General features: G+C 39.3%; 1 protein-coding gene across 1 annotated transcript in view; it reads left to right on the top strand.

The window, feature by feature from the left end:
• The window catches only part of LOC117537260 (xylosyltransferase 1-like), a 103,553-nt gene that overhangs the window by 69,868 nt on the left and 20,422 nt on the right, over positions 1-13,263 (top strand). The window contains 2 exon segments of the mRNA XM_034202428.1: positions 277-453; positions 7,007-7,272. Coding sequence (XP_034058319.1) covers positions 277-453; positions 7,007-7,272 — 443 coding nt within the window.

Genomic DNA, 13,263 nt, shown 5'->3' on the forward strand with positions numbered 1-13,263 from the left:
CACTTTTTCCTTATCATAGCTGTATTAAATGTGTAGGGAAACTCATAGGCAGAAATAAAAGCATAAAATGAAGGCTGACTTTCCAAGCGTATTCGAGAATTGGAAAATAACTGAATGATCTCTATTGGAAAAGTGGATGTTTATCATGAGCTGTACCTCCAGTCGCTGCTACTCTATTTCCTCTCTGTGAATTGAATATTGAAAAAAATGCGTGCTATTTTCTAATATTGTCTTTCTTTCTCTGCCCTCTCCCTCTTCCCACGACTCCCCCACCAGTCGTTCTTCCACACAGTGCTGGAGAACAGCGCCCACTGTGAGAGCATGGTGGATAACAACCTGCGCATCACCAACTGGAACCGCAAACTGGGCTGTAAGTGCCAGTACAAGCACATCGTGGACTGGTGCGGCTGCTCCCCCAATGACTTCAAGCCTGCAGACTTCCACCGCTTTCAGGTAAAAATAACATAAAACAATAAGGTGGGATAAAAAATGTGGCTTGCCAATTTTCTACAATTAATTATGCGTCCAAATGCAGGGCCAGAAGGTAGGTATCTGCCCATATTTTGCATGAATATTATTTTTACAAAGAAAAAATACTATTTTCATTTCCAAAGGTTACAGAGGGACTGCTAACGTCCTTACACGCCTGCATGGCCTTTATTTTCTCATTTTCAGAATCTGATTTAATTTCGTCTTCGTTGCATCTCTGAAATAGTAGAAAAAACTAAATGGCTGCAGGCAAACCCTCCAAGCAAGGACGATTGTACTGCAAAATACAATGCCAGTGAAACTGAATTGATTAATAGGCCTTTATCTCAAGGGCACAATACAAACGTTGTGTGAAATGCTGGAAAATCTATATACATATGTCTATATAGAGCAGGGGTAGCCAACATGGTGCCCGCGGGCACTCAGTCGCCCGCAGAGGCAACGTGAGTCGCCCGCCGGGCATGTTCTAAAAATAGCTCGCCAAGCAAATCCAAAATGTATAAAATACACAAAACAAAAAAGGAAATGTAATTAAAAGAATCTACCCTATGCATAAACGACACATAAATCATAGCGAACTCTATCTACTTACTACAACTCTATATCTAACGCCCCTCCTCCCCCACCCCACAATGAATATCGACCAATCACGTTCTTGCTTGATTTGCGGGACCAGCGTTGCAGTCGGGAAGAAAAGCAATGTGGCACCTCCCCGCTGATTTTCCTTCTGGCAGAATCTACACAACACATCAGCCCCATTGAACAGCCTATCATGCCAGCCAATACAGCACATGAGGGGCAGAGTTTTACTGTGTGTGTTGTAACTTGCATATATATTTATTCCACTTGACGCACACACACGCATGGCGTAATCTCCACTGGGGACAGGGGGGGGGGGGGGGACATGTCCCCCGCACTTTTCGAAATCGCGTTTGTGTCCCCCCACTTTACAAATATGTTTATTATTTTTTAACACAAGCCGTCCTCGCCACGGAGGAGCACACAGTCTCTGTGAGCGAGCGATACAGAGGGAGAGAGAGAGAGCGAGCGAGGGAGAGAGAGAGAGCGAGCGAGGGAGAGAGAGAGAGCGAGAGAGCACACTTTTATCTATGTAATATAGATAAAGTAAGAAATCATTCCAATGTGTACTATAGGGCAGTACAAAAAACAGTTTAAAGGGGAATGATTAGTAAAATATGCATAAATAAAAAGAAAGAATGCTAACTACTAGGTAACATAAGATAAGAATAAACAAGTTTAAACGATGTGTTATTGGTTGTGATGATATTCTAAAGATGATTGGAGTATTGAAAAGTATACATCTCCCTTTCATCTGAGAGTTGAGAGCTGTATCCATAAATTCATTTTGTGCTCAAAGTGCACCAGATTGATGCATTTCACTTCAACATTTAAAAAAACATCTTCCCGGGGGTGCATGCCCCCAGACCCCCCTAGAGGAGGTGAGGACCCCCCCTAGAAGATGTGAGGACCCCCCTAGAGGATGTGAGGCCCCCCTAGAGGATGTGAGGCCCACCCCCCAATAAAGCAGGTTAAAATAATTAAATTGCATACATTTTCTTTTAGTAAACACTGAAAACGGGTCCCACAGACCCAAACAGCACACAAAGGTTAAAGGTAAGCATATAATAATGTTAAAATGTGATAAATATATACACTGCAAAAAACAAAAAAAAGAGGAGTAAAAGTAGCCCCGACTTGTTTTATTTTTTGAAAGTAGCCCTCATCCTAAAAAAGGTTGGTGACCCCTGATATAGAGTATACATACAGTTGCAAGAAAAAGTATGTGAACCCTTTGGAATTACCTGGATTTCTGCATAAGTTGGTCATAAAATGTGTTCTGATCTTCATCTAAGTCACAACAATAGACAAACACAGTCTGCTTAAACTAATACCACACAACCAATTATATGTTTTCATGTTTTTATTGAACACACCATGTAAACATTCACAGTGCAGGGTGGGAAAAGTATGTGAACCCCTAGGCTAAAGACTTCTTCAAGAGCTAATTGGAGTCAGGAGTCAGCCAACCTGGAGTCCAATCAATGAGACGAGATTGGAGGTGTTGGTTAAAGCTGCCCTGCACTATAAAAAATACACACCAGTTTTGAATGTGCTATTCTTAAGAAGCATTGCCAGATGTGAACCATGCCTCGCACAAAAGAGCTCTCAGAAGACCTACGATTAAGAATTGTTGACTTGCATAAAACTGGAAAGGGTTACAAAAGTATCTCTAAAAGCCTCGATGTTCATCAGTCCACGGTAAGACAAATTGTCTATAAATGGAGAAAGTTCAGCACTGTTGCTACTCTCCCTAGGAGTGGCCGTCCTGTAAAGATGACTGCAAGAGCACAGCGCAGAATGCTCAATGAGGTGAAGACGAATCCTAGAGTGTCAGCTAGAGACTTAAAGAAATCTCTGGCACATGCTAACATCTCTGTTGACGAATCTACGATACGTAAAACACTGAACAAGAATGGAGTTCATGGGAGGACACCACGGAGGAAGCCACTGCTGTCCAGAAAAAACATTGCTGCACGTTGGAAGTTTGCAAAAGAGCACCTGGATGTTCCACAGCACTACTGGCAACATATTCTGTGGACAGATGAAACCAAAGCTGAGTTGTTTGGAAGGAACACACAACGCTATGTGTGGAGAATCCAAAGGGTTCACATACTTTTTCTTGCAACTGTATGTGCCTAAAAGATGCAACCCATATCTTATGACACTGTTAGGCGCTGTTGGATCTTGTATTGTCTTGCCCGTGTCAGCACTCTCTTTTATCATGAAAATATCAATACAATTAGGGTTGTGAGGCAGAAAAATGCTGCAGAGATACAGTTTTGAAGTAGAAATCTTACTAAAAGTGAAAGTCGACAAGGTTAATCACATTTAGGTTCAAAGCATTAAAATCAGTCAGACACATGTATTTGCCCAACATGCTTTATTGTTCATTGTAATACCTCCAGTAGCTAATTTCTTACATGAGATGTTAGCAAGGAATAACCTCCACAAAATAGGGATGATACGATTGAATTTGCCAAAATGGAATAAAACAAATTACCAGAGCATAGAGGAAAGTTAATGCTGGCAGTATTGCAGACAAAAAAAAACAATATCTGCTTTAGTCTTGTTATTTGCAGAGAAGAAAACATGTAAAAAGGAGCAAAATATAAGGACTCAAAGGTGCATTTGCCTCATACACAAACATGGATGTGTAGTGAAATGCAATTTGGCATTCAAAAGAATGATTTGAAAAAAATATATTCTGCTTAAAAATTCTAAATGTATTCAGGAGCATTTTTCAATTCAAAATAAAGCGTCCAAAAGGCTTTTCTTGCGCCTGTGAGTAGGTGTTAAAGGTAAGGTTGTTTGGTTTGTCTTGGACGTCACATAAACCAAACAAACAAAACAGAGAAAATGAAAGTCAAAAAGGAAATCAGCTGCAGGCAATCTCTAAATGCTCTACCTTCAAGGTCTCTCCTCCAAACCTCCACACTCCAGCCCGTTCCCACAGCTTTCACAATCAATATGTGCAAAATAATTTCTCGATTAGTATGACCCTGAGAGGGGAAAAAACCCTAATAGTAATTATCGTCTTTGTGTTGAGTACGAGTGGGAGAGGAGGGTTAGCTAGCTTTTCAAAATGAGAGTGAATGAGTGGCAGTGACCCCAAGAAAAAGTCAGTATTGCAGTTTGACTTTTAATATGCTCCTAAGAAGTCGAAGCTAAAGGTACAAAGTAAAAGTGTTCTGTTACCGTTAGATATCACTTGGAGTCATGTAAGTGCTCTGATTCACTCTGCTCTCCTTCACACACAATTCAAAGCTGACCTCAGCTCTCTTGACTGTCTGGCCACAGTCAGTGGAAGAACACATTACCCACAGTCCTCGGCTCTGCCTCGGGTAGGTTGGCACCCTAGTATCAATGAAGTCCAACCTTGGGAACAAAGAAGCAGCCAGGTATTAATAGGACTTATTATCCCATCGAGTGACAATCCAAGTCTGCCTTTGAGTTTTAGAAACCGCGGAAGATAAAGACAAGTAAAAGAGGCTTCAATCTGGTTTGCAGATGACAAGAATAATTCAAGGTACAAGTAACTGTCGAGTTCCCCCCCGCACAGTGATTTTGAAGTGCACTCACCAGGGGAGGACGGATTGTTCTGGAGAAAGTGCCTTTTGTCTTTGTGCGTCATTGTTTAGTAGCGAGTTTCAGAACAAGGTGCATTTGGGAAGTGGGTTGGAAAGCCAGGCTGTGACGGTAGCTTCTTTCAGCTCACTGCACCTCTAAAGACTATCATGTGATTTTGTTTTGATATATTGTCTCAAAGGGTTGATGGAATACTTCACCACAAAAATTATCTTATGTATAACCAATTACATGATCCGTGTTACCTTGAATTTCTAACAAAAATGCTTGATTTTCAAACATGCATCCACGATGAACAAAGAATCCAAAAGCTGAGAAAATTCTTTGGGGTGCGATTAGCAAGAGCAAAACCATATCAAAAAAACATCCCAAACACATTTCTGACAAAATCATATTATTTAAAACACTGCAAAAAGTGTTTGCACTGACACATAAGATGTATATGAGGAAGTATTTTAAATAGTTCGATTTCAGTGAAAATGCATGTATTTGGGAAGCTGTGAGCATACAACTGGATAAATAACACTTGGATTTACTATGAGTAATGTCAGACTTTGTAATAAATATAATTCAATTCATCTAGACCTTTCACAATTTTGGGATTCATCATTCCCTGTGGATGCGTGTAGGAGAAAGGAAGTTGTCTTTGTCACAACGGTAATACAGGGTGGGAAATTGATAAACAAATGGTCATTTTTTTAAGGTGAATTATTAATAGCATAATCTGGTACCAGGTGAAGCCTCAGACTAACCCACAGTCTTCTCTCCAGCATGAGAACAGTTTACTTCAGTTTACCTCAGGTAGCACCGAGGTGTCCTGTGCTTGGTAACGGTATCAACAAATAGTGTTGTGTCTGGGTCTGAAAAGATGTCTTTGTGTGTAGGCCAAGATGTGGAGGCGGCAGACTTTATGATGCACCATCAACCACACAAGAAGCAGTGTGGCAGGGACAGAGTGTGAGAAACACATGGGCGGACTAATACAAGGAGCTCTTGAGAAACAGATGATAAAAGATAGATGAATTCACGGGACAGTGCTAATGCTCTAAAGGCGTCGTGTAGTTCCTGCAAATAAATGTGACGCTTTCAGTCTCTCAAAGGGGAACGGTGCCAAATTTTACCCATCTTTTGACATGTCTTCTATGGTAAAAACGTACTTATTATGTTAAAAGAAATCAATGTGTCAAGCCTTTTGGGACTCCAGAGGAAGCTTGACGGGAGTGGAGGAACCAGGTTTTCCAAAGGAAAAAGAATGCATGGAATAAAGATAGATTAACCTCAATTGGAAACATCACAAAGACAGCTAGGTGTGCTAAGAGATCCAACCAAACTTACACTAGGCTACAGATAATTTTCCGTAGAAAAAAATAACTTCTGTACAATTAAATTAAGGGTTCATGTCCAAAACATGATAAGGAAAAGGATGTCAATATGTTACAGTGAAGCAGCGAAAGCAGATATTATTGACAGCCAAATGGTCGGACGGTCCTCTCCTTTTCCCTCATAAGACATGGTCAAGAATATGCTAACAAATATGGTATTAAAGCACTATTTCCTTAGCATTTAGAAAATGTGATCAGCTCCACACCTCTGAGGAATTTCATATTGAGGTCAGACTTAATATGAATAGTAGAAGTTCAATGCTCGGTGGAGTGCTGTTTTACTCACCTCACGACCCCTACAGAGAACACAACATGTAATATAGCATATGTTCTGTAACAAATGAAAAAAGGGACTTAGTAGAGATTCATTTTTGATAAACATCAGAAATGTATTTAATTTGACGTTCCAGCAAGATCACTTGATTCCTTACCTTTTTGTATATGTTTCTTTTGCTTCTCATAGTGCCTCCTGTTTTTATTCACCTAAAATGTAAAACTCACTGCCTCTGGATATTAGAAAGGCAAGCTCTCTATGTGTTTTTGGAGTAACCTTACTATATATAGCCTTAGTTTATAACGCTTTAATCATTGGATCAAAACCATTTTTTATACCTCCTGTTTTAAAAAAATTAAAATCTGTTTTCATTTATTTGTAATTTGAAGACTTGCTAAATTGTATTTATTGATGGTTATTATTGTTGTTATGTAATGCACTTTGGCTGCTTGTTTTAGAAAAGTTGCTATATTAATACATACAGTTGAATTGAGTAATTATGATTTCATGTGTGTAATATTAAATCACAAATCCATCCAGAAAGCCTTTACTTCCTTCACCTGCTGCCTTCTCTTTCATCCCTCTGCTCACACATCTCGCACATCATATTTGTCCCCCTGCCGTTCTGGTACACCAACATTTCCTAATCCCCCCTTTTTATTTCCTCTTCTTTATCTCTTTCCTCCCTCTGCAGCAAACGGTGCGGCCCACCTTCTTTGCCAGGAAGTTTGAGGCCAGCGTGAACCAGGAGATAGTGAACCAATTGGACTCCTACCTGTACGGACCCTTCCCCCAGGGGACGCAGGGCCTGAACTCCTACTGGGAGAACCTTTACGACGAGCCTGATGGTGTGGCTAGTCTCTCGGATACGCAGCTCACGTACTTCCACTCTTTCTCGAGGCTGGGTCTGGCCCGAGCGGCCGCCTCTCTGCAGGGGAACCCAAATGATCACAGCTGCAGGTTAGTCTCGTAAACACACATATGCAAATACTCCCTCAGAACATCATGACGCACCTGCAACAACATCCACAGGTGCTCTTCAAAAGGTAGCCACACCCATGTTTGCATAAGAAACCACAACATATCAAAACCTTTTGTGTCACATGTCATTGAAAATAGGATAACAATGAATAACATTCAACATAATATGGTCATAGCATTAAAAGCTGTCCCTTTAGGCGTGTTTATTATTAGTGGATATGTATGAATTCCAGTGTGGTTGAAGTGAAAGGGGAGAACCCAACCCAGTCTCACGGCATTTCGTGTTCACCAACACGATTTTTAATCTATTGATTCGTGTTCACCAACACGATTTGCCCCTTTTTTTCGTGTTGCACAGCACGATTTTAAAAGCAATGTATTTCTACTGCCTGCAGCACGTCTTTTTCTCCGGTCGGGTCGAGGAAGAACGGAAGCTGTGTGGTTCATAAAAACATGTTCTTACTCAATATCAAGCCACAATTATTGCTTTTATTTTAAATCGTATAATTTCTGACTTTTGTTGCCGTCTGTGAGGAAAATAAATGGGGCTCAGAGCCCTTTAAATATTTTTTTCCTTCTAATTCGTTATTCTTCTCAAAATAACACACTGTTATTTACTCACCAATAACACACAATTATCCTTGCTTTTATTTATTGGTTTAATTCCATAATCTCGGGCTTTTTTGGCGTCCGTCAGGAACTGAATTTCAAAATAAAAATAACCGGAAACAGACGTAGGCCTATAAGGGACATTTCGAGCATCATTGCGATTGTCAACATTTCTGAGTTTAGGATGGCCGAAGACACTACACTACCCATAATACCCAGCTATCGTTTAGGACTACAGTCCCCGTAAGGTTACGCAGAGCGTCAAACAGCTGTGTGAAATGGAACGAAACCACGCCAGACAATCCAAAACTGGAATCGAACGCCCCCCCAGAACTACACATGCTGGCTATTGTGTTTCGCAAAATGTTCTGGACGTCTCTACTGAACGTTTTCGTTTTTCCCACAATTAGAAGTTGCCAGTATTAAACACATTGGTGTTATCAAATGTAAAACATATAATTAATAAATGGGTGAAAATCGCTTGTGTCCATAATGCGCAGCATTAATACCCTCATTGTTACTTTGTAATTCTACTCCACTACAATTCAGAGGTTAACCTGGTATTTTTACTCCACTGCATTTATTTGAGTTACTTTGCAGATTCTGATTAATTATGTGAAATATAAACAACCCTTAAATCAGACTTTAGTTACACCTGAGTAAAATTCAGGTAAGGTGATTGTCAAGTGCCAACAATCAGGAGAGATATTTGATAGTTGGTGCTTGAGAAGACTAAACATGTAGGCCTATCTGTAATTGACATGAATTGAAATGAGTAATAAAGTATATTCATTACTCGTTATTCTCTACTAATAGTTAATTAAAGACTGTATATTATGGCTATTTTGCACATCCCTTTCAAGATTTTCAAAGGTTTATTGACATATCATATACACAACTACGGTGTAGTTATGCAATGAATGAAACACTTGGGTCACAGGTTCCTCAACAGTGCATTACAAGACATCTATCAATATGTGTGTACCTCCACCATCAAACTGTCATATTCTGCAAATGTCTTATTCTATCTACATACATAAGAGTATAATTCATATGTATAATATCAGTTAAAATAAGTGCTTCAACATAGTTAACATTGCAGGAAAGCAATATATTAGACGTTAAGTACTTTGTCAGGCTTAATATTTATCTGTAGATAGATACCCCCAAAGTTTTTTTCTTATTTAAAAGAAGACCTTAATCTGTTATTTAATGTTTAAATAAAGGTTAATTCGTTTTTCTGTTTTGCACCTCCTCCTATTAATATCTTTGTACATTCTGCACTAAACTGTTTTATTGTAGAGATCACTTATAGTATCTTCTTGATTTTTTACATTCTATATTTATACTTTCCCCCTATGAAAGTATGTACTCTTAATATTTTTAAATCAAATAAAACACAATAATTCAATAACGTGCTTTAACCACTAGGAGGTGCACACAAGGTACACACAGCCATAATAACTTTGTATTAATTTATTATTGTAGGACACTTATGTTTTCGTACAACATCTGAAGATGTGTAGTGTTATGCATGCTTTCACATAATTTTACAGCATATTGCTATACTATTTCAGACTCAGTATTTACATTCTTACATTCAAAGAAAATCAGTAATATCTTTAAAAACTACAGTCCTTTTATATCAGCTGTGCACCGTTATGGTGTAAATATAACCTATCTGTGAATTAGATCAAATGTAAAAGTCAGCCGAATTAGTGTTGATACTGCAAGGAGACGTATTGTGTGAAGAGAAATTGAAGATGTTGTTTAATTGTTGAATATATTTATGATCCACGTCAAGTATTCAGTTTCGGCGGCATTTTCTCAGTTTTTCCAAAGGTCTTCTCATCAGGGCTCTATAAATAAAGAACTACGGCAGATCTGTAATATACAATGCAGCCGAACCGTGTATTACAATGCCGTTATGTGATGACTTTCAAAGAGAAAAGTAAGAGCGCTCGGAATTAAGTATTCTTTTATTCTTTTAAAATGTTTTCCGAATTTCATATCATATAAACACCAAATCCCAGCATGCATTGCGGCTAAAACATCCAATAAGCGAGCTTAAAACCATAGCTGAGGATCTTGGGTATTCGCTCGAAATGCCTACGTCTGTTTCCGGTTATTTTTATTTTGAAATTCAGTTCCTGACGGACGCCAAAAAAGCCAGAGATTATGGAATTAAACCAATAAATAAAAGCAAGGATAATTGTGTGTTATTGGTGAGTAAATAACAGTGTGTTATTTTGAAAAGAATAACAAATTTAGAAGGAAAAAAAGATTTAAAAAATACAGATTTCAGTATTCTGAGGCTCTGAGCCCCATTTATTTTCCTCACAGACTGCAACAAAAGTCTGAAATTATACGATTTCAAATAAAAGCAATAACTGTGGCTTGATATTGAGTAAGAACATGTTTTTATGAACCACACAGCTTCCGGTCTTCCAAGACCCGACCGGAGAAAAAGACGTGCTGCAGGCAGTATAAATACATTGCTTTTAAAATCGTGCTGTGCAACACGAAAAAAAGGGGCAAATCGTGTTGGTGAACACGAAATGCCGTGAGACTGGGTTGGAGAACCACACTATGCTTTCATATTGAATGGCCAAATGGAACATTCATGCTTCTTCAGTGAGGGTTTTTAACAGCATACAGTATGTTCTCAATCTCAGCAGCATCTGTCGTAGGAGCAAAAGCGTTTTATGTCGTTTTATTTGCAAAGCGATGAAACAAAGTGATTAAAAAATAGTGACAAACTACATATTCTGTTTCAGAACAGAGAGCAGAGGTGTAAACTGCTAATTTATGTGACAGAAAGCTGTGTGTCTCATAAAAAGGCACCTTGCCTTGAAACAAGAGCTAAAACAACAAAAATGACACCTACAGTTGCGGCAAACATTAAGAGGACATCTTTATGTTCATCTTAATGACATCTTTAAACGATAACATTACTTCTTTTCCTGCATCAGGCAGGAGAATGGGAGATATACGGAACACAGCATGAAGGCACAAAGTCGTTTTAACAATACATGGAGACGCACTGAGGTTGGGTCTGCTGTAAATTCTGTTTATTGTAATGAGGAAGGTTTCAAAACTCTACAGGTAAACTGACTGATGGCGTCTTGGAGTGCAGAATGACAATGTTAAAGAGTAAATCTACTGAAGGAGGAAACGCAGCAGCGATCGCCTCTTATAAACTGAAATGGTTCTCTCTTCGTAAGGAGAGAACCAATAGCCGCATTCACACCGCAGGACTTTCCCTGGTACTTTGGTTCTTTAGTTCCGTTAGTACCAATAATGTCGCGTTCACACCGCCAGGACTACTCAGTGCCGGGAACTCTTTTGGCCATTTTCAGTCCCTGCTAGAGAGATGGTACGAACCTGGTGATAAAAGAGTGTCAATTTCTATTGGCTGGGCGAATTGCAAACCACGCCCCGTTAGACTCTGAATTTTTTTTGTTAGGCAGCCATTTTTTTCCTCGCTACAAAACCACATCCACACCTGAGCGAGTAGTTTTTTTGTACTTTAAAGCAGTTATGATCACACGTACTACAACACCGGAGCAGTGGAATGATGAGGAAGTGTTGGCGCTTCTGGCAATTTACTCTGTCGGCAGCTTCTACAGAAAGCAGTTCCCAACTCCAAATGTTTTGAGCGATGTTCGCAAAAGCTACTTGAGCTGGGAATCGTGCACAGTGCACACGGATGCCGGGTAAAAATAAAGAAACTCAGGCAGGACTATAAAACAATTAAAGACCACAATAATAAGAGTGGTAACGATTTTCTATTGTTATTATATATATATATATATATATATATATATATATATTGCCACTGTTTTTTAATACTGACACATAACTTGCACTAAGGTGTGTCTGCTGCTATATATATTGCCACTGTTACATTGTTTTGAAACTACTTACACTTTATTTTACATTTCACACTTTTATTTAACTTCAATTTACATGCATACGACACACCTGGAACAGCGTGATGCCGTTATTGTTATGTCTTGACTGTGCAATAAAACAAACAAACTGGCGAAGCTTTATTTATTGTGTCCCACCCCAAATTTGCAGAATAGAAGAATGTGAGAGCAGACAGGTGTCGGTGGTTGAATTTATCTACAATGTTGCAACCTTGTGCAGCAATGGCAGGGGCAGAAACACAAGTCTTACACACATAAACACAAGTCATTTATCATGTCATTTGTTTTAGATAAATAAGGGAAAAACACCAAACAAGGGTTAATGTCCTTTTCCAAAATCAGCCTGAGGGGGGTAATATATAATAAATACATAAAGATAAAGTCCATTGTTATAATGGGGTATTTTATTTGTAAATTACCCTTATGAACTCCATCATGTCTGAGGTCGGAAAGTAAACAAACGCCTCATGCAGCGGGTGGGCTTTATACCCCCTCCCCCGTGTAGTTCTTCTTCTCTCGTTTTTTTTTGTACTCGCCGTGAAGTGGTTTTGCGGCCTGCCAGTAAACCCAGAGAAGAAGAAGACGAAGTGACGTCAGCGTAATCTTGCCTCAGGGAAAGTACTGCGGTGTGAATACGATTGGCACTAGCCCCCTGGCGGATTCAGTGCCGTGGTACTTTAGTGCCGGCACTAAAGTACGGCAAGTCCTGCGGTGTGAAAGCGGCTATTTAGAGCACCGCTGCATTGTGGGTGTTCTGTAAAGTCCTGCGGGGAAAGCCGAGCAGAGAAAGGAAGCATGTTTCCATCTGTCAAACCTCAAAACCATTTATCGGCTAAAGCTGTTTCTACTCATACATAAGAGAGAGCGAGAGCAATCCCAGGACAACTTGGTTACATACATGCACGTCTGTATGTGTGTGTCTTTGCATGTTTAACAGAGGGAGGGAAATCTCCGTATTGCCAGGAAATGGGCCTGTGAGAAAAACACATGCCCTCAAGGCAAACAAGCTAACTTCTAACATTTACACGTTAAAGCACTTTGAAAAAACTGAGAGGCCAAAAATCAAAAGGCAGGAAGTAGAGATAACTAATGTAAATGTCTGTGTATAATGTATAGGTTGTGTATGTGAGGAGCGTTTAGGAAAGCAACTCACGAGTGATGCTGTTTATGTAAATGTGTATGCATATGTATGAACTGCTTACACACAAACTCCGGTTTTCACTCTTAAGGAAATCAGTGATCTAGCCTTAAATGGAGTTGTTCTTAGGTGTAGATAAATGTCTCTGTCAACCCATGAGGGATCCAGTTAACAAATGCATGCAGATGTGTAACTCAGACATAAGGTGACACATCTGCATTTGTTACTGCTGTATTCAATGATATATATATATATACTATACTGCATAATTATCATATCAATTACACAACC

The sequence above is a fragment of the Gymnodraco acuticeps genome, unplaced genomic scaffold (assembly GCF_902827175.1).
Source record: "Gymnodraco acuticeps unplaced genomic scaffold, fGymAcu1.1, whole genome shotgun sequence".
NCBI lineage: Eukaryota > Metazoa > Chordata > Actinopteri > Perciformes > Bathydraconidae > Gymnodraco > Gymnodraco acuticeps.